We start from the raw sequence: 27772 nt of genomic DNA on the forward strand, positions 1-27772 counted from the left end.
AAGTAATAATAAGTACTCCTAATTAACAAATTAAGCACACCAAACAAGCAACAAAAAGTTAAATTTCAAGAGTACAGAAGCAGAGTACTGTCTCTGCACAAAACACGCTGAACGAGAAGTATTCCCCCCACTGTCCCTTTTACCCTCCCAACTTTTTACCTAATGCCACCAGGATTTCATTTTCCTACTTCTTAGTTTCCCCTGTATTTAATTATTTTTCTTTACTCAGAAAATCCTTGTAAAGTCTGAATGCCATTTATTTATGTATTTAATTCAACTAGTTACTACTTACCTCATCCCACTCTAGAAGGTAGCTGGTGATTTTTGAACCATTATCAATGGGTGCCTACAAACAAAAATAAACAGAAGGCGGTTTTGGGAAGAATAGAAAACTATTTTTTCCCCCCCTAGGCAAATGACTACAGTTTAAAGTGAAACCAAAGCTTGGGATTTGCACACAGCTTGGCAACCTCTTAACAAGTAACGAGAAGAAGCTGAATGTAATGAAACACATACATTTTAAAAGTCAAGTCAGTGCACGGGGAGGGATTTGTCAGTGTACAGCGAGTTCAAGTCCCTTACTGAAAAATGACCCTCTCAGCTTTCAGTTACTGGCTACAGTTATGTTCATTGTTGGCCAGCTGGTATTCTGTTTTCTTGTGTGCCCAATCTGATCCAAGTGTTACCTACCTTCCACTGTAAGGTTAAGGAGCTTTTGGTCCTGTGCGAGGGTTTGGGTGGGAAGGGACACTCTGGTGCTGAGCTGTGGGTGGTGAAGCTTACTGGCTCTGAGCAGGATCCCTTTACTGAATTGTACATTGCATATACCCTGGAAATAGACATATTGAAATGGGTCATAAATTTGCTGACAGTTACAAGATGAGAAAGCACTGCCTCAGCCACAATATTTGACCACCAAAGCATCCATGATAGAGTTGGCTAATGATACATTACTCACAAAACAGTGGCTATCGTTACTCTACTTCACTTGGTACAGGTATGCAAAAAAAAAAAAAAAAAGACTCACAGCAGAAGAGGAGCATTACAGCACTTTGTGCACATACTCCCCTAGCCCACCAAGTTACCATCAGCTTTTCTTTCCACCGCAAGGAACTATTTCCTTGGCTATTGGCAGCCTTTCACACACTGTGCTAAAATCCTCTTCAGAATACAACAGAAACCATGAAGTCATAGGAAAAGGTATGAACTTTAATGCCCTGCTTACACTTGACTCACACATACCACATTCAGTGGTGGTAACTGCTAGTCTCCTTCCATGACTACAAGCTTCTCCTACACAGCTGCAGAGTCAATACTTGGTGAGCTTTACGGATTAAAACTGACACAATAATAGGGACAAACACAGCTCAGAAACATTGCTCTGATAAACTAAAAATCTTAGACGTGAATTTGATTTCAGGCAAATCCTCTATATGTATCAGCATAGCAGGGGATATATGTTACAAAAATAACATGGGAAAACAAGTAGAATACATCTGAACACCTCCTCATGGTGCTTTTCTCTGAAAAATTAATGATGTTATTTTTCCCCTTCACATTTTCCATGCAGCAAAAGAAAAGTTCAAATTGGAAGTCGACACAGAAAACGTTCAAACCCTGACCAGACAATGACCTCCGGCCTGGCTGTGCTATTGTGTGCTTGAATGCAGAGTTTAAGAAAGGGCAATTTCTAAATTTGTTTTCAGTAGATAAGAGCAATTTCTGTACAATGGCCACCTACATAGAATCAAACCTTTGGGGGAAGTTCACAAGAACTGCTATAGCGCTGCTTTACAGATCACCTGTTAGCAGTCAGGAGTGAAAACAAATGCAATTAATTAATTGCATCTGCATCTGGCAACTCTGTGCATGTGTGCCGGAAACCAGCATAGCTGAGAATCAAATGGGGAATACAACCGAATGAAAGTGAGTTTAACGAGCATTTTCTGCAAGTCATTGAAAAACTGCATTTGAGTTTGCCAGTTGTGCTCAGCAGCTGAGGTGTCCCTGTCCACAAGCCCTTTGCTGTAAAACCTACCACCTAGTACCAGGTGTAACATCAGCTCTTGGAAGATGAAAGAAAGGAAAATGAGGGTTGTAGAATTAGGCGGTTTTGGAATGTCTAAGGCAGAAGCTCTTCGTGTGATTGAAGACTTCATTTTCATCCACCTTAGCCACAAAAGGGACTGACAGGCCCTCAAAAAAGAGAGCACCATCACCTTTAAAATTACCAACAAGGTAATACTTGAAGAAACACAGGATATAGATTCAGAGTGAAACAGGCTGTTCTAGGTGCCCAGGGCCTCATACAGCATCTATCTGTGTGAAAACAGAAGCCCTTAGAGATGCTGCCAAGGTTAAGGAGACCCCAGATGATGTGCTGAGTAACTGCTGGTCACATAAATTTCTTTACTTAGCAGATTTACTTCTTCATAGTTGTTAATACATAACGCGGTTTCAGCGAACAAAAAAAATTGTTGTAGAAAGCAGTCTGCTTTTAAATGTTGGTTTCCTCCACTACAAACATATGCTGCTGTTTTTTTAAGTCTGACTTTTGTATTTGGCAGTCACTTATTCTTTTTAAACAAAAGTTACAGCTAACTGTTCACAAATGATTTATAATTTGGCAAAAATGCAGGAAAACGCAGGGAACTGTAGGTAGGCAGAATGAATTGGTTTGGACGTTGGCCAGGATACGGGGCAAATACCCCCAACGCCCTTAAAAATCGCATGAGATCTCAACACTCCGCTTTGCATGACTACCACTTTGCTGCTTGAAGCTCGCTTTAAAAATTATGTTCAATTGCTTACAGCAGGAAGCTCAGCAGTGTTTGACAACTTTCTTCTTGCTACCATCCATCTGCTACTATGGCTGGGACTTCTGCCCGGCCTGGGAGCCCGAGCGGTTTATTTAGTTAGAAGAAGTTACTTATGGCCTTGAGAAGTTCATATTAGAGCTCCACTAGAAAATAACCCTAAATAAAAAGAAGCTGTAGTATCAGAGGAAGAAAGACTCCTTTTGGTTGATTTTTCTCTCTCTTTGCTCAGAAGTAAAGTGCTTGTTCTAAAGCTTAACAAATAGTAGCAGCCTTAATGGGAAAAAGCATGCCAAACGTGGCCCTTGTCTAGAAAAACAGAAGGAAACAATAGACAGGAGTGAAAGGAGTTTTTTTAAGGATATCGAGCGTAAGTGAACAGGATGTGAATTTGAAGCATTGGTTTGTAAGTAGTCTTTAAAAAATGCAATATGAGCAGATAGTGTTAAAAACATCAGGAAGCAAAACTGAGAATGTGTTAGTAATTGGGCAACTAGCACAATTTTAGAAACAAAGAGAAATACGGTCTAAAAATATCAAGACGGGACAGGGTGAACCCATTTTGGGGAATAAATACTGAAATTACTATGGTCAGATGGATTTGCAATCAGCAGATTTACTTTATGAAGCACAGAATATTTATGAAAAAACATCCTGGAGCACTTTCAGGTTTTCTAGCACATCTATTTCGCAATAAAAATGGCCATATGCCGCTTGCTTTAATCAAATCTTGAACAAGGTTGAGGTGTCCCATTCTCACACAGAAGCACTTCAAGGCCCGTTATACACATATATGGAAATACACATGTAGATGTCTTTTTTCCTCTTACTTCAGCCATGACAACAATATGATAGAAAATGTATTGTTCAAAAAACACTCTCATAACTTCGAATCTGAGATAAAATGCATCAGGAAATATTTAGGAGCCTCTGAAAAAACGCCTTCAGAGGTAATCACGAAAATCTAAAGCTACACCTTAAAGTTAGACAAAAAAACTTCCATGTTTATTCTCATGTAATTGATCAGATTATATTTAAGTGACATTCATAGTCACACTAACTCACCTGACGTGATAATCTGTTGCTGGCCTAAGGTCTTTTAGGTTATATTCTAATTCTTCTCCACTGCAGGAAAAAAAAAAATCAATTAATTATGAAAAGGGGCATCCCACTTAGCACGGGTACTGATTTTCCAGTGACTAGTGACTCCTGCATATTATTACTTGAAAGAAGAAACAAATATCCCACCACAGAATAGCAGTACTAAACAACACACAAACAATTTGTCAATACACTTCGTGTTTCTTCAAAACTTTATAAAGCTTTGTATGTAACAGTAGTTATCATCCCAATTTGTAAAGTAACCTAACTATATGGGCTTAATTCAACGCTGTCTTTACATTTTGTTGACATTTAGATAAAGCTTGCTGTGTTTTTCAACCTTTCCAGGGCTGAAAGGGGTACAATCAATACATTACTTTTGTACTTCTTGCACATGTATTAATTCGAAATACTTTTTTAAAAGTGAGAGCCATTGGACTTCAGATGAAAAGGTAGTTTCCCACACAACTGCTTCACTGATGATCATTGCTTTCTTTTCCAGAGCCACACTCTCTGTGAGGACCGTGCCAAGGATAGGTTTAATTAATGCTCGAACAGCAGATCCAGATCTCTTTCAACAACAAGAATATTCCAAGAACTAAGTTTCAGGCATTTAATGAAAAAAACAGCAATATAAATTGTTAATTTTAAATCTAACCAACACAACAACACATTCTTTTTCCTTTTGGTTTGTTTGCCAGTAAATGAACACTAGGCTTGGTCATACGTTGCCGATCCTGTTAAAGGTTATGGTATGGGTCAGTGCTTAGTAAGTCATAAGCATCTCATGTAAGTGCTTGGCTTATTCACAATTTTATTAAAATATAGGAAACAAGAAAATTCTCAATTTAGCACAAAGAAATATTTCATAGATAGTTGGGAAAATACAGGGATATATCTCAAAAACACAAGAACAAAATCAGCCAAAAGGCACATGCTTGCTGGGCTGCCAGAAATCCAGCAAAAATCCTTTTTTTTTTTTTTTTTTTTTTTTTAAATATAGTCCAATTCTCTGCAAATTCATTTTTTTCCCTCTGAAATGAGTGCACCTCTTTGCAAAGAGAATGTATCCAACATATTGCAGGACTTTCTTTTGCCTATAGTAATAACGATCACTGTTGGTCATGACGGAGTATAGCACATTAAGCTAATGGCTGTACTCTGGCCAGCAGCAGGAGACAGATTACTACTAGCAGCTTTAAAACAGATGCACAACATTTCATAACCAGGAGAAAATGTGCAGCCATCACAGCAGCGAGCACAAAAAGTACTTGAAAGTATCCTTTCCATTTTAGGAGCTCAGCAGAATACATTAACATATAGAGATAACTCACAAACAGCTAGTGTAAATATCAGAAACAATCAGGCAGCATTTCCCTGATTAATATTCTCTGTTTATATTCCCCAAGACAGTCCATGCAGCACACCAGGAAGAATACCCTAATTCACAGGACATCTTAGAAAGGAGATAGTTTGGTCTCAAGAGGGAATTCCACAAATACTGTACCACCTGGACTCTATTTAATGACATTTGTGAAGGATTAGCTATTTCACAATAGCCAAGGTCACATCTCAAAACTTTCTATCCTAGTCGTCATTAGGAACAAAAAAAAAAACAGGCAGGCGTAACACCATATGTACTTGATCACAAAATGAGCTCAGAGGATCACTGAAAGTGGAGACAGAGAAATCCCTCAGAATTTTTACATAAGGCTGCTAAAAGCCAAGCATTCCAGATTTTTCTGGAAAAACTCAGCTTTTGCTTGTTAGCTCTAAAAACGGGCTTTAATGTTCTGAATTCTGCAAGTCCACAAAAATTCAGTCCATTAGGAAGGCAGCTCTCCTATTTGCATGGTGTACATGAAAGGGTTTTGACGTTTACCACAGAAATAACCTTTTCATCGCTAATGAGTGGGACAGCAAGGCATGCAAGATCTGCAGCGTGCTGGGGAGGCAGAAAGGGGGAGGCAATGAGGGGCTTGGGACAGGAACTCCACACCAGTATAGCCTCCAGCTGCAGGCTCCTTCACAGCAAGGGGGTCTGACAAGACGGAGAAGAAGAAATGACAGGCTGCTGCAAATGTGCCTGTTTTGTGCAACTGATGGGCATGCCAAGATATATCCTGAAAAGATGAAAGAACTTATTTCTAATGAAAACACCAACTGAGAGGTGCACAAGTGTAAAAATGATACTGTTACCTGTAAATTATCTTGTATTTTCCATCTCTTCCTTTATCTGATAAGGCAACCTCATAAGTACAGGTGTAAGGCAAACCATTGTTGTGTCTATCTGCATTTAAAAGGCCGGTGGGAGGTGACCAGGAAAGTAAAACTGTTCTTGCTTGAATATTTGTTACCTAAAAAAGAAACAGAAGTTACTCTGAATTCCAAGAAAAACACCACCCTCTAAGCATTTGCCTTTTGTTTGCATCTTTACAACCAATTTCTTCTAAATATGAAATTTCAGAGCTAGAGGTATAAAGTCACAAATGATCACCAACAACACAAAAATACAAGTTCATAAACTAATCTGTAGCAGGCGAGGAAGACAGAGTGAGCTGGCAAGTTATCATCTGAGCATCCAACAGAGGACTCCTCGCACCACTCCTGAAGTCCCTGCTGCTGTGGCCACTGCCAGAAGGCAAGTGGGACTCAGCGGAACAAAGATGTCATCCTATAGATTGTTTTATAATTATTTTTCTAAAGCGTTCATTAGTGAGATTCTCTAATAAAACTCCAGTGGCATTTTCAGTCGTCATGTTCCTTCTCATAATCTGAAACGGCAATAATTCAACTGCCAATAATTAAAAAAAAAAATCAATCTGCAAAATTACCCTGACTCCAAAACATAGGGGATAATCCTAACAGAAGTTTAACCCATCAATTTAAAATTATGTCACAAATCAATCACTTTATGTCCTGACAAAGGCCGCATTTATGATCTGTGGTCATCATTGGGTGCAAGCAGACAATTGGCTACCTCAGAAATACAGCACAAAACGATAACGTGCATCTTCTAATAAAGTCCAGAGAAAATACTCTGCAGCCTCAAGCTCTCTGCCACCAGCTCTCCAATTTTCAAAATGGAAACAACAGCCTTTTCTTTCTGTACTGTCAAATGTAAAGATTTTTTTTGGATAGTAAAACGTGAGTTTTTATATCATTTATTTACTTCTCCTACACATTCAATTTCACTGGTTTTATCATTTTAACGGGCTTAATACACAAAGCAAAGCACTGTTTCAGAAGGTGTGAGAGGAATGATGCAGGTGCTTGGTTACGCATTTCCTACTCTTTTCTTGAAGGTTCTGAACACCTTACCCATAAATGATGTGGTAACAAAGCGTTAACATTAATTTGCTATTTAAGTGGGATTCCAATGAAACAGCTCAGGTTCAAGTTTGGATTCTGTCAGAACGCACCCAGAAATGGGTTGGAGTATCAGGGTTCAAGGCCTGTTTGTTTCCAAATCTGACACTCAGAGGTTAAAGATTTTCATTTACAGCAACACATTTAGTCTTGCCAGAAAGAAAACCTTTGTGGAACATAACGTGAAAAACAAGCTGTAAAGCAACACGTTTTAAGTGGCATCAACCTTTTTTTGGTAAATAAAAAAAGATCGTGCATTCTTATAAGAATTTTCATTGGACTTGTCAAATTTTTCTGATGCTATGAAATCAATGTTTACTTCAAAAATTTGGACCAATGAAAACTGATACCAGATTAGACAGCATATAAAAGTCTTGAATGCATCAAATAAGACAAGCAAATTAAATATTCACTATAAATTTGTAAGTGAATTCTGACAAAGTGATTTAGAGCTGAAAGTCTGTATTTCAAATAATATTTTGAATAGGTCATAAACATACATTACTACTATACCAGCTCAACCCATCAACACAAAGTTTCTTTTATTATTATGGAAATACGCTTGCATAATTGTTTTTCAAAAATTCAGACGGACTTGGAGCTCGAGGAATGATATCCTGCCAATGTTCTGTTGAAATGTTTTTCTCTATGACTACTCTCAAGGACACACGTATATATTCTGCATATGGTTAAAAACTCTGGCCTCTCATGAACTTTAGCAATCTGAAAACAGTTAGGTCTTTTAGAAGTTTCTTAAAATAAGAGAAAGTGCATTGTGGACTAACCACTAGAAAACATTAAGACTAGTATTCTGAAGGCAGTGTGCACACGTTTCCATGCAGTTTCCAAAACCAGCTCCTAAGCACAGTGCTCCTCCAGCCACCTGCAACTTCTCACTGCTCCGTTCTGCTGCCCTGCTTTGGTGGCATTAAGTCTACACCTACTGCTGATGGCAATCTTGAAATACAATCCTTAGGTGCACTGGGTACACAAAGCAAGTGGAGTAAAGCAAGAGAGAGTTTGCCTGTACGATAAAGTCAGAGAAGGCAAATTTATACACTCCCTGGGTATATAAGGCAGCACAGTCCTGTGTGTGTCAGAGAGACCGCTGGGAACAGATTTATTTGCATGGCATGAGATAAACCTATCTACTGCTCACGGACTAACAGGCTCAGTATCATATCACGTTTACCAACCGAGGGCGTATCACCTCAATATCTGATTTAATGGCCAAAGCCACCACTTCACGCAACTCCTACGTGGAGCAAGAAACACTAGTTTTGCTATAAAAAAGGGCAGGTTAAAGAAATGGGGTTATGGTGTGCTGAAAATAACAAGCAGGCACTGGCAGGTCAGCTCAGTAGCTCTAACCTCCTTTTGTCTCGCTTATCCCTGGGGAAACAAGCACCTTTTGGAAGGTACTGAGCAGCTGAGCAGATCCGGAGCAGCACTTTTTGATGCTGTAAGGAACAGGGCAGCTAATGTCACACTGCTGGGGCTAGGTCCCTACTGAACCTGCAGACATAAAAACTCCAGGTAGGAAACAGTTTACTGTTCACTACTACTGCTGCCCTAAATCCATCCTACCAAAATACAAATAGCAGAGGCACCTTGTCAGAGGCTGGGCAGGAAACACGGCTTCTTTCGAGGTACTGCACCCTGAATCTCATCCCTAAATTCACAGCATTCAGCTCTTCTCGCTTTGCCTTCTAGCTGAGAAGTAACAAAAGATTCTCCCACAAGGCGTTTTGTATGTCTCGTGAAAAGCACAGTTAATTAGTTTCTGAAAACTTCTCGGTTTACACAGTAAATGCACGCTTTATACACTATCGAAACTTGGTGGTGTAAATAATTATTTGATAAAAGCCCCTGGGAAAGAATCCCAACTCCTGCACTGCTTTAATAAGGTTACAAGACTGATGAATATCAGCCCTTCCAGTCTTTCAGGTAATGAACAATGTTTCTGTACAACTTTCATTATCTTTCAAATTCCAGGTTAGCATTCACAGGCATCGTGTGGTTTGGGGTTTTATTGTGTGTGTGAGAACTACACTGAAAGCAACATTCATTTACTCCCTTGAGGGCAATGTTTGAAAGACTTGGGGGTCAAATGAATGCACGGTTATTACTGGGTCAAGATTTCGCTTCTTGACTATGGGCCTAATCCTGCAATTTTAGGCAAAAACCCCTAAGATTAAATATGAGTTTCAGTGCAGAAGTCAGCAGGAGCAGGCTGCCCTTTGGGAAGCCAGATTCTGCTTGAGCCCTGACTCCCTGCTGCTGCAGCCCTGTCCCTATGCCCTGGGAGGTGTTGTGCCCTGAGCAGCTTCCCAGTCTCTCCGTCGCGCTGCTCTGCCCCACTTCTGAGTGCGGGTTCAGGTTTCCTTCCCTCAGCAAGGTATTTGCTTCAGAGAGTGCTCACTTGTCTGCCACGGTGTGAGTTAAAAACTAAGAGAGAGAAATAAAAGCATGAAATGTTTCTACCATTGAAAACAGGCTTTTTTTTCCCACTTTTTTTAATCGATCATTTAAAAAGTGCTTTTACGTTGTACTCAGAAAGGTGCATCACAGAGGGACACCTGGACAAACTACATTAGAGATGGCTTTAAGTGACAGCATGGCTGTGAGTCCCCTGCAAGCGCTGAGCATCCTCAGGATTTGTTCCGACAGCGAATTCCTCCACACGGCTTCACCGCTGCTGATACCTGAGACGGCCGCTGGTGTGGACGTACCACAGCCATATATGCTGCAGACACAGCACCCCTCTGCGTGCCACTGATTTACGGCTCTGTATCCTTCTTTTAACTGTGCCATTTCTTTCAGAACAATTGTTTTTTTTATATACAGTTTCTTTCCCGTTAACATATGCGTAAGGCTCACCAGAAAATATGGCCCAGTTGAATATTTATGCATAATGATACATTTCTTTCAGATACAATATTGATTATGTGCACAGATAATCATTCATAGCAATTAAGGGTTTGTGGTACTCCTATGAGTTTAATTACTCACAAACGTCTAAGTTAGAGAGAAAGTAATAGATAATTCCCAGTATTCTTTCACTACATGTCATTAACATTGAACTAGGATGTCATATTTTAGATTTATTTTAAAGATTCCTAGTTTTGAAATGATTCAAGGAAAATTAATTTTTGTCTATTGGTACTTTTTTGCCCTTCTCTACTTAAGCGCTCTGGCTGCCATAAATCTAATTACATGTTGTGGGTCTTTATTTAGACCCACAATACCCTTCTGGTTTCTCATTTGACACACCAAATTAGAAAAACATCACATTCAAAGGCCTTACAACCAGATTTATTAACAACCTTACCTGACCGTGGTCACACCCAACATCACGGTTATTTACACAGTGATTCAATTTCCATTACAATTCATGTGCTTTTATGGTTAAGAGAAACTTAGAATATAGTAATTACCACTGAACAATAGAATTAACTTAATTTAATCATGATTGCAGATATAAATTGCTCATGACAAATAAAATTAAACCCAGGGGAAAGGGGGTAGGAGCTGTGTAAATCACCACAACGTGCTAGATTCCCCGTGATGCTGTTAATACTGGGAGCTCCCTGTAGAGAGTGACTGGTGCAATTCCTACAAATACCCTCAAGCATAAAAGATGCTTAAAATTTATTCCCGCTGACCATATCCCTGTAAAATGAGTTAGATATATACACAGGCGGCAATCTGTGAAGTAAAAATTCAGAGAAATTTGAAATCACCAGTATGCTGTGACACAATCTACTTATCATATTTGCTATTTTTGTAGTTGGTATGTGGTAATTCTGGAATTTTGGATCACGTACCTGTGGCTTCTCCATTCCAGAAAGAATGTCTTGAACCCTTTTTGTTTCTGAATCATATTCTGCAAAACAGAGAACGTGGACATAGGAAAAAAAATAAATCACTGAAATGAAACAGAAGTGTCAGCTACATCAACCATCCCTGAGGAAGCTGTAAACGGTACGTGCATGTTACCTGCACACGGGCATCAGCTGTTTTGCTAGTGTGAATTTAAGGTATGCAGCTGCATAAATACTAGTTATAACAGAGAAAAAGGAGGGAATGGAAAGGTTAAGATTATTTCTAGAGGCATCCTCCACCATGTTATTAAGGGATTTGGTTTCACAGAGCAGGAACACCCTCTTTCCAAGGACTGCCTGTGGAGGAGGCCTGGGCTTTCCACAGCCCCGGTGCTGCTGAGCCCAGCCCTGGTGTGACACCCCAATGCCGATACCCACGTCCTCCTGCAGCCACAAGGTCCTGTGGCACCAGGCCCCTGCCAGAGATGTCGTCTCCTCGTCCTGAGCTTTAAAAGTGGTGGCAGAGTCTGGTGGGCACAGCGCTGGCAGCAGCTTCTCCACTCAGAGCAACCACGTCCCGCCAGGCGACTGGCACGGCAGCTCTTGTGGGGGGCCACAGTACAGGGCGGGAAGTATTTCTCCCAGACTAGATGGATTCATTAAGCACAGAAAGTGCCACAACAGTGATCATCTGGGCCGTGGAACCAGCATTCCCCTCACCTTTTCCCCGAAAAAGCCTTGAGGTAAAGCGTCAGCTTAGAGTAATGAGGTGACACGAAGCAGCTTTATTCCTTTTGGACCGCAGCACTGAGAGGCCTCGCTTTCCGCTACACTGTTTTCTAATGGAAAACTAGGAACACATTTCTTTTCTTTTTCTTTTCTTTTTTTCAAATGTTAATGTTAAAGGTTTGCTAGCCAAAGCAGAAGAATATATTCCCCAACCCCCAAACAAAAAAAGACACAAAATTTGGCATAGGAAGCAAAAAAATATATTAATAAAGAAAAACAGGTAAGATCATTTCAACAGCCTTCCCAACTGATTCCCCCAAAGCCTGACCTACTTCTTGTAGCCCAAGAATGCCTCTTTATTTTTGTCTATGACCTGCTTTAAAAAAGTACATCTTCTTTTTAAAAATTCCATCCGCTTGGCTGCCAAAAAATAAAATTGGCTGAACGCTGATGGCAAGCCTCCAGTGTAAATGCCCATCTCTCCTACAAGAATGCACCTTGGTGCAGAGGCAATGACAGATCTGCTGCTCCGTGCATTCCTGGATTCCTTTTGGTCTCAGCCACTTGGAAAAGAAAGTAATAGTAATAATTCAGAATAAGAGAAGGATAGCATGATTGCTTTTTTCCATAGTAGATAACCCTTAGAGTGTATTATAAAGTGCATAAACCGTCAGGGTTTAGCCAACATAAGATAATACTGACTACACAGACATACTAAATTGCTAAGGAAAAGTTTGAGATGCTGGTCCAAGTGAAAACGTCATCTAAATTGAGGGGGCTCAGAACTCAGGCTTCCCTTTAGCATTATTACAGATGCAGAACTGCGCCACAAAAGGCTGGATCCAGGTCTGGAAACTCTGGAGGTCCTGTAGGCTTATCTCGAAGGGATGTTAATAAGAAGCAGCTTCTGCAGCTACAGAATGCAACAAAAATGCTGCTACTATTCTATTGAAAGTTTATGGTTATTATGTCACCCTTAATTACAACCCCCAGAAGCTAAGCGTGAATCATTCTCAACCTTAAATCCCAAACATGTGGACTGAATTTTCTTCCCTCTCTCTGCTTTCTAGCAAGGATGCTATCTGTGGCACACTAAGCAGGAGAAGAAAATAAACCCTAGAGCCCAAAGAAATCTCACTTCTCTCTCCTGTGAAAAATGATCACTTTGTACAGTAACTAAGTCCTCTGACCTTTACAGGTCAGGGCTGAAGGTTCAAATTGTTCAAAATACCAGAGCTGACTTTAAGACCTAAGGGAACTGGGTATACTCGGCAAATAAATAATAATAATTAAAAAAAAAAAAAAAGTACCTCAGACTTCTCCATGAAGAGTCCAAATTTTTTGCTATTACCTCCCTAAGTATGTAGTGTGTTCACAGCGAAGCCCAGAGTATCAGGCACACTGAAGCCTTGCATTAATAAGGACACGTGCACATCTATGTGCACAATGTGGACATTTACGTCCCCAAGAGTATATACAGAAACTGGAGATGGGAAGTTTTCTTCAAAGATTATGGGGAGAGGGAATGGGACATACACAAACCTAAGGTGACAATGTGAGCACAGAGAAATTAAGAACTGAAGTTGATCCTCATGGCCCAGACAGCTTGCCACAAATATTAAAGACTAGAAGAATACATATACGGGTAGGCGTTACATCAGATATACCCTATGTTGCTGATTTGCTGGTACCACGAACCATTTTACAAAAGCAACAACAACGAAAGAGAAGTTTATCATAAAAATTGCCCTTTCATCACTAGCTTTGGAAGCACTATACCCTATGGAAAGAAAGATGTGTGCCTTTGAGCTCTGCACTGAACTAAAATAAAAAATGATTAATAGGTAATGCCACGTGAAAATAGCGCAAGTGTAAAATTAAAGGCAGAAAGCAACAGATATGCACAGATACAAACACACATAAGAGCAGAGAATAGCTCAGGTTGGAAGGGGACCCCAGGAGGTGATCTAGCCCGTCCTCTGCCTCAAAGTAAGAAAAAAAAAAGTGCAACTTTGTCCCATGGAAGCACTTAACAAAACAGACGCTACCTGCTTTGAGAGAGAAAGTAGCTGACAATTGTCACAGTCTTCTAGTATTTCAAACAGTTAGTTTTCCATTTTATGAGCCATAAAAGTTCTCAGGCCGCTATGGATGGTTGATCTCCTTTCAGTAACAAATGCAATTATTCACAGTCTCCTGAGCTAGACTAAGCTAAGGAGAACAAGACTTGTCAGGAATCCCTCCCTCAGCAGGAAGCTGGCCTCACCTGCCAGCCCTTCTCGTAACACATTAAGCATCAAGCTCAACATCCTTCTCCCACGCCAACTAGGAGCAGAAATCCCTTGGAAAAAGAAAATGAGACAAAAAATATCTTATATATTCTGCAGTGATAATAGAGAACGGCTGAAAAGCCTTCTTCCTGCAATAACGCCTGCCCCATGGCTTTTGATAACCATCACGCGTTGATGGCTCTTCTACACGATAAGCTCACGGGAGTATTTTGGGATGAGGAGTGTAAGCTCACACACACAGGTGCAGTGGTAGAACGGTGGAGAAGAACAGGAGGAAGAGAGGGGCCAAGAGGTCCTTTTTTGCTTTCCTTTCATGACACTGGGCAAGGAAGTTCAGCCATGTCAAGGAAGAGCCCAACTAACACTTCAGGTCATTGTCCCGTTATAACTTTTCCCCTCAACATCTGTTCCCTACATCTGCCATGGCAAAACTCTTCATCCTAGGAGAAAGCTGGGGGTGGGGATAAAATCCTTGTGAATGCTCATGGAGTCCTCCGAGGGACAGAACCAAAAGCTGAGTTATCCTGCAGTTCCCAGTGTCTAACAGATATTGTAGCTGTCCCAAGGTACAAAACGAGGTTCCCAATCCCAAGCTGTGGGTTAGTTGGATCCCACGTACCAGCTGTAAGACCTGGATTACATCTAAGCTTGTATTTTGATCATCTCTCTTTTTTCGAAGTTTTGGGTCATTACCAAAGCTTCACAGATATAACCAGGAGTAAATGCCCCCCAAAATAAGGAATACTTTCCCAGCAGCTGTTTGGTGCTAACAGGGTTTCAATGCTAATTCTTGCTGAACTAAAGCCTTTCGTTATACGCTTCTGTTAGCCTGCATCTATGTTCATTTCTGCACGTACAGTACAAATATAATTTTCAGACCTTTCCAACAACACTTCTGAAATCCAAGAACAGCTTTAAAAAACAGGAAAGAAAAATCTTTTCATTTCAAGGTAAGTTTGAAGTTTCCATGAATAGTTTTCATGTTTGCATGAACAGCAGCTGTGTATGTAAATGGTTTGAAATAGCTACAAGCTCTAAACTAATTAACATTTTCCCATTGCAAATACAGATTTTAGGTTTGTTCTGCATTCTTTCCTTCACAGAAAGGAAGAGGTCCAGCTCAATACTTAGCTTCTGGCCACAGAAAGTATTTACTGTTTCAACAGCCTTTCCATTCCAGAGGAATGACATCAGCACTAGCACTTCACAAACTTTTGGTCTAATTCTCAAGCAGAGCTCCATGCTCACAGATATGCCAGTCATAACATGACATGCTTTCTCAGAATTTGTTCCAGATTTACTGGGGCTGTGACCAGCTTTAATGCTAAGAAAGATCTTTTATCAGTCACGTACAGCACAACCTGCAAGAAAACAAACTCTTCAAAACACAGCACAACTCCTTTGCGAACTGCCTGCTGATGTCAAAGTTTAAGACACAAATAGACTTTTCCTTTTCAGATAATTGTAGAAATTAAAAAACTCCTCATACTAGGACAAAGCAAAAACTTCAGATGCCACGCGGCAGCTGAGTCACAGAAACGAGGACCACTGGGGATGTCACACAGTCATCAAGTCTGTCATCCCACACTGAAACACAATCACGAGAGATATCTGATTATTTTAATTTTAAAAACATAATAAAACAAACAAACCATGATCATGACAATCTCACAACGATCCTCAGCTGGGCAAATCTACCACAGTACGTAACTCTCCTCGTCATCACAACAATTAATTATCTCCTAGACTTTCCCTGCCACAGCTTAATCCTATCACTCCTTTCCCGCATACCCACTGCAGAGGAGTTCATCCCCACTTTCTTGCTGCAGCCTTTCACATATTTGAAGACATTTTGCTTTTCAAATTAAGCAAGCTCATTTCTTTTATAAGCTCTATTTACTAGATCACAGATCCCACTTACTGCTTTCCTCTGGGATGGTTTTTAAACTGCTCGCCACCCTTCTGAAGAAGCGCTACCAGCACTGGCCACAGCACTCCAGCCAAGCTCCCAGCAGGACCCAGTTACACAGCTCGCTTTGAGGCTGCTGCTTCTCATCGCCTACAGGGCAACTTGAAATTTTTTTTGGTAGTCTACTGTATCTCCCAGAACTACTGCATAGTAAACTAAACTAAACTAAAACTAAACTAAACTGAAATAATGCAGGTTTGAGAAAAACTGGCTAAAATTGAATACTTTGTTCTTGCCTCTATCAAACTGTTTTTCTTTCAAAGCCAATTGAGTTTGACTCATGTCCTGTTGTGTCCTCCTTCCCTCTCTCTTAACCCATCATGCACTGCCAATCCTACCAGAGCCTGATATGGACTTCAATTTAATAAGAATCTATTCTTATTCCATCCCTCAATTCCTTAATGAAAATATTGAATAAAGTAAGACCTAGGACAGATTGCTGCTGAATATAATTTGATGCATCTTGCCAGCTTGTCCAGTGCAGGACAGTGCCATGGATAAACAGCAAGGGTATTTGCTAGCAAACGGCTCTAAAAGAGCAAAGCAAATCCAGTGCCGTACTGAACACACATGGCTTTATGAAATGCTTTGCAGCACCACTTCCACAAAACTTTGTGAGTCCAAGAATCAAAAACTTAGGGAAAAAAGTCCATTTTCAAAACAGTCAAACACACCATGCTAAAACATAGGAGGATTACTAATTAAGCCTAAAAGTGTCAGGATGAGCTTTCAATTCTAAATACTCAGTATTTCAAATATTCTGCTAATGACATGAAAGCTAACAAAAACCATTAGCAAGAAATGGCTGCAGCTCCCATACCTAAGCTAGAGGGCTTGGAGTTGCCCAACTTCAGGAAAAGATCCAACCATTGAAGTGTTCTCATTCTTAAAAAAATAAAAATAATAAAAAAATTTGCAGTGTAAGAGAAATCTGCAGAAATCTGTTTTCTGACCTTAGTAAGGAAAAGAAAAAAAAACCTCTAGCCATCCTCACTAACTGAAACGTATGCCTCTGCACCACTGTAATTTATGCATAAATTTAATTTGCTACTTTAAATGATCACTTGGCCATAGTTCATATCTATCAATTTGATAGTTTTACCTCGACTGCTGTAAGTATCCTACCATCAATGGGGCAGGATACTTTAAAATATCTGGAGTGCAAGTTCAGTTCATATGGTTTATCCCTCTGTTTCACGTCAGCATTCTGCAACTCTAACCAAAGATATCTGCTATCACTTCGACAAGCATCAGATGTTTTCACATCAAGCAGATGTAGGAGCACTCAGCTGTATGTAACAGAGTCACTTCTGCTAAAATTTGTTTTAAAAATAGAAGTTAATTGCATTCAATCCTCCCTGTCCTCCAATATTGTTTTGATGCATATTTTTTGTTGGGACGCATCAAGGAAACTAAGATCAGCTGCACCTACAAGGAAAATGGAATGCTGGATGCAAGGGACAAACGGAGTGTAAGTGACATGTTGGGTTTGTTTTTCTCTGCTTCTTTGTTGCTACTGCTGCGACACAGTAATAACAACTTCTGCTTTACTGGCTGAAGATCTGAGTGAATTCCTACTGTGAACACGCAGTTGGTCCATTAGAAGGCAGAAAAGGGCTTTCTTAGGAAAATACAGCAACCGCCCCATCTATATCACATACGTATTGCTTCTTAAGAAAGCACTTTGTACAAATTACAAGGAAGATAACAGATGCAATGCACTACATATGGCTGCAGCTGGCTGGTTTTGAAGAAACATCAAATCAAACAATGACTTAACCCACAGAAACCGAGACAGCACAAGCTGAATCTGCTCTAACAACAAACTCTGCTTACACACAGGACCTCTTCTTGGAGAGCTCTTTCCTACTTTTGACTTGCTTTAGCTTATTTTCTATGTTTTCATTGTTATTTTAGGCATTGTCTCTTTTGCTCTTACATAACAGCAGCCTGCGTGCTACATGAGTTTGAGAAGACAGAAATCTGCAGACAAACACAGGCTGACTGCACCAGCTGCCACATGCAGTGGCCACCAGTCTTCCCTTCTGTGAGGCATGTTGAAAAATGGCTTAGCTGATTCATAGAAACGTAGCTAACCAAGAATAACCATGTTATATACTGTTGTTTTTTACTAGCATAATTTAAGTGCTACAGGCTACAATTTAAAAACGCTCCCCTAAGTTGTGCTGGCATAGGCAAAACACCCTGCCTGAGCAGGCACGCAAGCATCCACATGTGCAAGACAGGTAAAGATATGCCACACATGCTAATTCCTACTCATGCTGGCAAATTCTCATGTGTGAAAGCTATTAATAAGGTTCGACAAAGGATCTTTGCAGCTAAAAATGTGAGTCTCTGCAGCTGGATGTAAAGCCCTACCGCTGTCATCAGCTGAGAGACGCAGCACATCTGCCTTCTGGCCAAGGAGGGGACAGGCGGCTCTGCTGCACGGGTTACGTGCTGAAGGGGCACCAGGGAGAGCTGCAGCTCAGTGCTGTATGTACCTCGACGGTCAGATCATACAGGCAGGCTTGGAAAATATTTTTTTTTTCAAAATTAGACAAACAATCCTTTCCAATTAACAAATGGTTTAAATCACTGTCCCTTCCTGCTCTTTGCCCGATTTTGACTGCTGAGAGAACTGCTATGATGTGAGTTTATTAGTGTGTGTTTTAAACAAGCATTACCTCTCTTCTTTTTTGACTTTCTTCCTTTTCTGCATCATTTGTGATTTGGTTGGATTTATAGGAGCTACAATTATTTGATACATCTTTGCAAAACACTCTTCTACCTATTCTTTTAGGAGTTTTTAAGTAGACTACTTGCAGTTGGCATTAATGCCTTTCATTTGAAGCTAAGATAAAATGTTCTGATTTGAGAAAGAGGCTGAAAGGCCTGCTTCAAATTCTCCTGGAGCTCCTGACTCACAACTTCTGGGTAAAAAATTGACGTTTCATTTCAGCTACAAGCTTTGCCGGCAAACGGTAGCCTTTTTTTAGAACAATGAAGTTCTTCAAGCATCTCATGGGTTTCTACGATAACTGGAATGTGTGGCATCGCCTCATCCCTAATTCCTTTCATTTATTTGCGTGCTGTTCCATGCCTTCCCCCTCTCGGTTCTCCTTATTTCCTGTCACTTCAGCCCATGACTGCCTGTCTGTCTCGCCTTCATCAGTATTCAACAGCCACGGTCCGACCTGGCAGGGCAGCCCGGGCAGCCCTCCAAGTCTGAGGAACTGAGCGGTCATTCAAAAGCAGAAGTAACTTCTGCCCAGATCACCACATTACTACTATTATTACTCCAAGCTGCCACAAACGACGTGGTCGAAGAGGCCCTGCAGGTTTCCCCAGTCCAAGGGAGGAGGAGGATTGGAGGCCCAACTGCGCCTCTAAGTTATCGATGCTCCTTAAATTGTGAAAGGCCTCGACAGCGACTCAAAAGGAGGTCTGGCTGCTGCCAGCTGTGAAGTGACGTTATCTGGAATTTACAGACGCGAGATTTCCTCTCGGAAATAAAAGGTTCCCTTCAGTCACGGCAACTGACTTCTCAGCAGCTGGGCGATGTGAGGGCCAGAAAGTCACGGATCCGAACAACGAGAGGCAGTCTCACCACTTCTCCTCCCAACTGAGCTCTACGTTGACGGAAAGCACGAGCTTGACAGCACCAAAAATTACAATCTTCTCGTCACGGGCTGGTCAGCGACAGCTCCGCTGCATCCTGCCACCAGCTTGAGATGCAGCAGACTGTGTCTGCATAAAATTTGTCTCCATCATGGAGACATTTCTCTCTTTCACTCCATGGTCCTTCTTGCTGAGACAGCCAACAAACAGGTCCACCCATGTCCGAGGTGACCCCTGCGCCCTCTAAGATGTGAGCGGGAAACACAATTCCTGTCAAACACAGGCTCTGACAAGCCTCCATCGTTACCAGCCCAGGTGGCACTCACGCGAGAGGTTTTCCAGCCCTGTGACTGCAGCCCCATGCCAATGGAAACAGCTTTCTCTGAAATACCGTCTCCAATGCAGGGAGACAATGGCATCAGAATTGAACCTAAAATCAAGCTTGCTTTTTCTTAACCTTCAATACAGCCATACAAAAAAGGGCCTTTGATGATCTGCCCCTTACACGCAATAATAGCATTTTCCTGATCAAACAAAAAACTAGCAAAATAGCCTACAAATCTCCATATTTGCACAGGAAAACAATCAGACAGCACAGCTGAAACAAACTCCATAGGAGCTCCAAACGTGGTCTGGATTAAACACTGCTCCTCAGCCAAAATTAACAATCCCCTTGGCAGCGAGCGCCGTAAAGCCACCGGGTCTGCTACAACAATGCGAAGGCAGCAGAGCACTTTCCGTGCGCAGAGGCGTAGGGGTGCCCCTCAGAGGCTAGGGAGCTTTAAGAAAATAACCACAGGCCCAATTTTGCCCTCAGTCACAACTACCCAGCCTCACTTAAATCAGAACAGAAATTAATGGAGAAACGTCTTCAGACTTCGTTGCAGGCAATGGAAAGATACCGTATTTTAGGAATAACCACTTTTTTTTTTTTTTTTAAATTCTTGGAAAGAGTCAGGGAGTCATTCATCTTCTACAAGAAAGCAAGCAGGCAAAACTTTATCTAAAGCAGGACACAACATATATGTATTCACTGTACTTGATTTTGTTTTAACATTTACATTGAAGTCGAAATTTTATTTCCATGCACTATTTACAGTATCTGCACGTTTAAAAAAAATAAAAGCAGACTTTTCCTGTGGAATCTAAGAAAAATCACTCCAAATTTGAAATACGAAGAGTTTTCATGGAACCTGCACTGGGATTTTCCACTGCCAAACCAGGTGAATGGCTACAGAGTCACGATGTCTTGTGAGTGAACCCCATCCTAGCTTTTCTGTTACAGATGACATTATTAACCTCTTTTTCCAGATGAAAGCTACACGATAACCAGATTGCAGGAAGCTGGGGGGACATGACAATAACCCAGGAAAGAATGAACATTTTTTTCATTCCATTGAGCCCAGCCACTACACCTCAGCGATGGGGAAGATGAGGAGCTCCCACTGTCCTCTAAATCAACTCGAACACCGACAGTTTGACAGCAGATCAGAAATAAACTGTCTTCCTAATGACGGAAGACAAGCAACTTACTCAAATAACCCCAGCCTAAATTATTTTGCAGTCAAATCTGAATGATGACCGGCCTACGACTACTTGAACTAGAATTATATTAAATAACATTTCATAAAGAGCAGATGTGACCAACGCTATCATTTCTGAAGGAGAAAGCGAAGTGAGTTTTGCGAGGCAGCAAGTTGTTTTTGTACAAACTTTGGCTTACGGCTGCGTGCAGCTTTGCAGCCGTTGGCTTTCCGTCTGCTCCCCAGCTGTGCCCCCAGGCCCCTCGCACAACTCCTGTGCACGCCGGAGCATGAGAATCATGCACTCTGCTCAGCCTTACGGCTCGTCTGCTACCAGGAACAATTTTGAAACACATGTCTCAAGTGAACCCAGCATAAATCCATTTCACTGGCAGGTGCTAAATTCCTACAACACTTTTTTTTTCTTTTTTTTTTTAAATAAAAAAGGCAGCCATGATGATACTAAGTACCCTCCCATGTCTCTGACATAAGTAAAAATCCCTGGTCTGTGTGTCCATACCAAATAACTATAATTAAGTTGGAATAATTATCTGTGCAAATAGCAGTACTGCACGAGATACAGACAATATACAATCTCAGATACTTCAACCATTTTCACCACTGAGAATCTTTGAAATATTCAAAATATTTCTCAGAAATATCCACCTGATTACAGCTCACTGGGAAGGCTTCAACAAAGCTACAGGAATTTCAACTTGATCTGGATTTCATTGCTGAGATGAAATTCAGACAACAGTCACATGAATCAGTAAATCAAAGCAGCTGCTTCTAAGCACAGCTCCTTGCAGAAAAAAATAAACAAAAAACAAAGCCCCAGGCTTCAGGACAAAATATTTTATAATAAACCTTGGAGAAAATGGAAATGGCTGCTTCATTCTAAAAGAACGTTTATCCATTTTTTAATTGCAATACTCAACATTTTGGGAATCAAATTCCATCCTTCTTCAGAAAAGGAAACTCAGTGATTGGTTTTGTAGCACAGCCTAAGAGATGTAGATAAACAAAACCCATTAACTTCAGTGGGACGTGAAATTTCAATTCATTGGCTTTGTAAATCCAGATGAATACACAAACAGACATTGTTCAGAACATTTGGGTATACAAATAGGGTTCATTAAATTATTAGGTGTTTTATTTTTTATGCTCTGGAGGGAGGAAATGTTCTACCTCTTCACTAATAAATACCCTCTCCCTTCTGGCTCGATGTCCCAGATATGTCCAAATAAGGGAAATTTGTTTCCCTTCCTTTGTCGGTGGTCCACATTATCTCCTGCTAACTGGTGAGAATACACTGTTTATCCTGTTCTGAAGCTCTGTGACCTTTATGTAACTTCTCCCCAACACAGGGATTTAGTCACCGAGCATTTAAGCAGGATGAAAATGTGCTTGATAATATTTTTTTTCTGCTGGTTAGCTATCTATAAATTACGTAAACTCCTAGGAGAAAGTCTCAGACTCAGATTTCAGTCTTCTGGATTTGACTGTCGGCTGCAGCAGAAGCTGCAAATTCTTGAGATAATATGAAGATCCTTTGGGGGAAGAGGTTGTGCCTTACGTCATTCAGCACCAACTTCCTGATAAATCATGGAGCAGATAGCTTATCCAGCTCCCCTCGGCACTGGTAACACGAGACAAGGGAGGGATGAAAGCAGATGGGACAAATAATATCAGAGTCTAGAGGGGTTGATGAGGATTATGAAAAAACAGCCTTGGGGAAAAAATAAAACAAGGATTTTTAAGTCACCGGTAAGGTCAAATGAGAGCCCTGGCTCCTGACTTCCCCCCTCTTTACTGTATACTTACCTAGATGGACTTTGAGCTGCGTTTCTAACAGGCTAGCTTGCTTATTAAAATTAGGAAGCTTCAGTTAAGGTTTACTTTGTCTGAGCTTCTGCGATGACACTGAAAATGCAACCAGAACCGTGCTCAACCATTCTGCCCTAGTTGTGTCTCAGAGCCATGGAAGCCCAGGAGACCAACGTGGAGCAGCTTACAACCATGCCAGATCAAAACATCCACAGCTACCAGATGTTTTGTTTGCATTTTCAGGTACAGAAAGTCTGGATGAAACCAAGTTTAATGTATTTATGATCACCTGTAAAAGTAGTTGAGATTCAAGATGGAAGAGCATCATGAAAATAAATTAAAAGGCAAGGGATTATCATCTAAATAGGAGTGTTACCAACAAATTCTAGTGCCTACGTTATGAAGCTGGTTCTTTCATGGCCGAGGGAAAGAACAAATTAGCACAGGGCTTGGACTTGCTTTTCAGTATCGCTGTTGTGATATTTAGGTTTTACATCGTGGGCCTTTGATGGATAAAGGTAAGTCAAATCTCAAGGCTGAAGAGGAAACAGATTTATCTTTTCTCCCTCAACACAGCGTCTTTCTCAGTGAAACTGGATAAACATCTCAGTGATTCTTTTTGCTGAAGAAAAGCCATAAATTAAGTCTGATCTGGATAAATTCTTGCATGCATACAGATTGACATGAACGTGGGAATGTACTTTGCTTGAACTCTGCATGATGTCAGTGCTTCTAATACATTCATCAGTCTGTAGGAGCTCGCTTAAGTGGACAGTTTACGTGATTATTACAAAGCATTCTGTGGTGCAGGATCCCTGCAGCCCAGCTAACAGACCTGGCTCTGGTGCACAAAGGTGTACTCATCACGCTAAGATCAGAAACTCATAACCATTTCACTTTCTGCCTGGACAAACAATTTCACACCCTATTACCTTGGAAAAAATACAAAACAAAGACTGTTTAAGAAGTATTCATATATCCAAATAAAAACAAAGAAGAACACAAGCTCTGTCATGATGCAGGAGATGAGGCAGAGGCACAAGAATATCACACTGCAAATTCCCTGGTGCCACAAATTAACCATGGCTTCTCAAGGTCAAGGAGTGCCCTAATTAATGCATCGTATTTCCTCTCACTTAATAAAAATATAAAAAAACGATACACATACAACACGCTGCATATTCCTAATTAGACAAGAATCTAAACAATTCAGTCAGGTAATATTATTTGCTGAAACTAAAAAAAAAAAACAGCAAGAACAATAGCACGATTCAGATTTCATATGTGATGATCTACACTTACAAGATCCAAAATGTTTCCGTTTCCAGTAAATAGCACTTCATATTTCATTATTCAGTATAGCTCTAAAATTCACGTATCCTGACAAATGCATTTTAGTCTTTGGAGTGTTTTTTTTAAACATGCTACTAATAAAATCACTATGTCAGTTTTGACATCTTGTCTTCAGGAGACAATCTTGTTAAATCTCCTTATTTTATACAATTTTATACTGATTTAAGGAACCAGAGGAAGCTGCACTTATGCAGGGGTATTCCATATGTCTGCAGTAGAACCATTTATGATAAATTCTGTCCGCAGAACACTTCTACGCTGGTATAACAAATGTCCTCACCAGTATGTACAAAATCCCAGACTGGTTTGGGTCGGAGGGGACCTCAAAGCCCCCCAGCTCCCTCCTGCCATGGGCAGGGCCCCCTCCCACCAGCCCAGGCTGCCCAAATCCCACCCAGCCTGGCCTTGGGCACTGCCAGGGATGGGGCAGCCCCAGCTCCTCGGGGCAGCCTGTGCAGTGCCTCACCTCCGTCATAGCAAAGAATTTCTTCCTAATGTCTAATCTAAACCTCCCCTCTCAGTTCAAAACTGTTACTCCTTGTCCTGTCACTACACTCGCTCCCTGTTCCTCACTCCATTCATCAATTCCTGGCTAAGAGAACATAAACATTACATATATTGCCGCAGTGTTTCTCAGCCCCAGTGCTTACAGGGACCAGAAATAAAGAAACTACTCTTTTAAGCTGTTAAATCTGTCGAACATACAGATACAGATACATACACAGCCCAATTAACTTGCAAAACCGATTCAGGACTAGAATAGAAAAGAATTGGCAGGATCCAGAATGAGTAAGTGGAGGAACTTCGCCTGGTTCCTGTCTGCGCTGAATCACATCTCCCTCAATTTCCCTTCAATTTGCAGGCTCTGGAGTCGTCAAACTTGACACAATTAAAAAACAAAACAAATTAAAAAAAATAAAATAAAAACCCACCCTTTTTCTAAATATATTTTAAATGTTACAAAGCAAACGGAGATCAGGATGGGCTTGAACCAAGAACCCGCCAGCTCCATTTATTTCCTACGTTGTCATCCACCCTGCATTACGTCCTAGCAGCTTCCTGAGCATACCCCACATGGCTCGAGGACACTTGCTGACAGCGGTTCTCGCGAGCATCCGCCCAGGCTGACGGCGCCAGCCAACTTTACCTCTGTGTCAGCAGCTTGCTGGTGGAGCTGGAGCACAAGGTTTTCTATATGGAAATGTCAGCCTCGCAGTTGGGGCGTGTTGGAAAAAGGAAAAAAATGCAACCAGCAGATTAGGAAGCAAGAAAAGAGATCAGTATTAAGAAATACTCACTTAAGTACTTCAGTTTTGCTGAGTTCAGTACTTTTAAAGTGTTTTCAAAGTAAAACCACCCTAGTTCGAAAGGTCTCTTGCTAAGCCCATTTTCCAAGCGTTCCTGACACATTCACCTCAACCAAATGAGCACAGGGAGGTAGTCGTATCTCCTGACAAATGTCCAGCAGCAATGCAGGCAGGGATAGATACAAGCAATGGTTTTCACCTTTGGGAACACCAAGTCTGCTTTAGTGCACAAACTCAGACGTGCAAAACCTCAGCTCTAGGAAAGCACCACCTTCGTGGCTTTAGGCTGGTTGTGCACCTATGATAACAGTGTTACAAAGGCTTATGATCCATCTAGTCTCTCTGTAGAGTTGTTCTGGGGACAGAACAGGTATGGACAGCTTCTGCAAGCCAGGCGTACGTTCAGGTGCCGGTGAAGCTGCCTGCCCGCAGCCCGCTCGGGTTGTTTGTGCTGGCAGCCGTGCCCCAGAGCCCACCCCGCTGACAGGCAGGATGCACGCCCCAGCTCCACCTCCCGCTTCCCACTTCTGCTCATGGGAGCGCTCTAGTTTTGCCTATCTTAGGTTCTTAAAACTTCAGTGAGAGCTAAAAAAAGATTTTTTCTGATCTGAAAGAAAAAATGTTTTAGTAGCACTGAGGCAAAAGCATTATAAGAATGCTTAAAACTGCTTGTGTTCCCACCGCGCTTGCGGTCGCACACAAAGCTTCCCAGCTAGCAGATCATTCCACGACCAAGGAGCGAACCACCGAGTGCATGAGAAGGAAGTGACTCAGACTGAAATTCATAAAGGACAGCATGAATGGGACAGGATTTCCGCTTACAGCTCTTTTACATGGCGAGGCTCCTTTCAAAAAAAAAAAAAAAAAGGAAAAAACAGCCAATCCCTCCACTCCTGGTCAAGTTTTAAACCAGCTCTGTAGAAAAGCAGCAGTATGGATTCAAATCAGAACCTCCCCAGGCCTCCAAGCCCTCTATCTGTACAAGACACTGTCCATCCTACCACAACAAATACATGGAATAGTAGCTAACCTTTCAATTATAAGCCATTGGTTTTTGTTTCTTTTTTAAATTTTACAATGGCATATTTCTAGCATCCAGCATAAGCCAAAAATCTTTATTTACAACTCTGTCTCCCAAAAGAAAGACACGATGCTGTCACTGAAAAAGGCCTGAGGAAACTCACATCATTTACATATTCCAGCATCATCGTTCACGTACTCAGTTTTAGCACTATTGATGATGCTGTCACCCCATCTCTTCTACCAGTGCTGAACCAGCTCTTTGGAAAAAAACCCTGGTTCTTTGAGCATCGTCAGGGAGCAGCAAGGCATTGACACAAGGCAGAACGTTCCAGAAGCACTTACGTGCATAATACACGCAATTAGTAGGTATTTTATGGAAAAGTACATCATTAACTTAAATATCTCATGTCCCGTAATCTGGAAAAAGTAAAGTTGTCCTTGCATGGTATGATGAACGTTTTCTCCAATATTATTCTTACAGCACTGTGCAATAAGCTCGCTGTAGTCATAACAGAGATTGCCTTGAGGTGCCTAGCAAGAAGCAACACACCACCGCAAGAAATCGCTGCCGAGAAACAATGCTCGGGCAGCTGCGTTACTCAGACACACGGGTACCAGACCCAGGAGCAGAAATGCCTGTCGTCCACTTCCCCATCACAAAGGCTCACATCCCCTGCCGACACAGGCAGGGACTCCAGCTGCCTTCCTAGGTGCCAGCGGAGCAGCGTGCCCGCAGCGCTGTAAGGGCACGGCACAGCCCCATCCAGCGATGCTGCGATGCCCAGTGCAGGCTGCTAAGCTCCTGGAGGGCTGAAGCTGCTGCGTGGTAGCACAATCTGGCGATCCAATGTGGTTTCTACTAACTGCAGCAGTAAGCATAACTTCTAACTCAGTGAGCAAGCTCCTGCTCACTGTGCGAGGTGTGCAGGGATCCTAGTCGCCCTGCCAGGCAGCCGCTCGCCTGCCCCAGTCCCAAGCCGGCTCACCAGGTCGCTCTGACACCCGAGCACCCACAGAAG

General features: G+C 41.5%; 1 protein-coding gene across 3 annotated transcripts in view; it reads right to left on the reverse strand.

Annotated features, from left to right (window-relative positions):
- Positions 1-27772, reverse strand: part of FNDC3B (fibronectin type III domain containing 3B) — a 185338-nt gene that overhangs the window by 59628 nt on the left and 97938 nt on the right. For all 3 annotated transcript variants that reach the window (XM_035557360.2, XM_035557361.2, XM_035557362.2), the window contains 5 exons: positions 11114-11172; positions 6117-6274; positions 3882-3941; positions 691-829; positions 293-346 (listed from right to left, as the gene is read on the reverse strand). In XM_035557360.2, coding sequence (XP_035413253.1) covers positions 293-346; positions 691-829; positions 3882-3941; positions 6117-6274; positions 11114-11172 — 470 coding nt within the window. The remainder of the gene's footprint in view (positions 1-292; positions 347-690; positions 830-3881; positions 3942-6116; positions 6275-11113; positions 11173-27772) is intronic.

Source organism: Cygnus atratus, chromosome 9 (genome assembly GCF_013377495.2).
Source record: "Cygnus atratus isolate AKBS03 ecotype Queensland, Australia chromosome 9, CAtr_DNAZoo_HiC_assembly, whole genome shotgun sequence".
Lineage (NCBI taxonomy): Eukaryota > Metazoa > Chordata > Aves > Anseriformes > Anatidae > Cygnus > Cygnus atratus.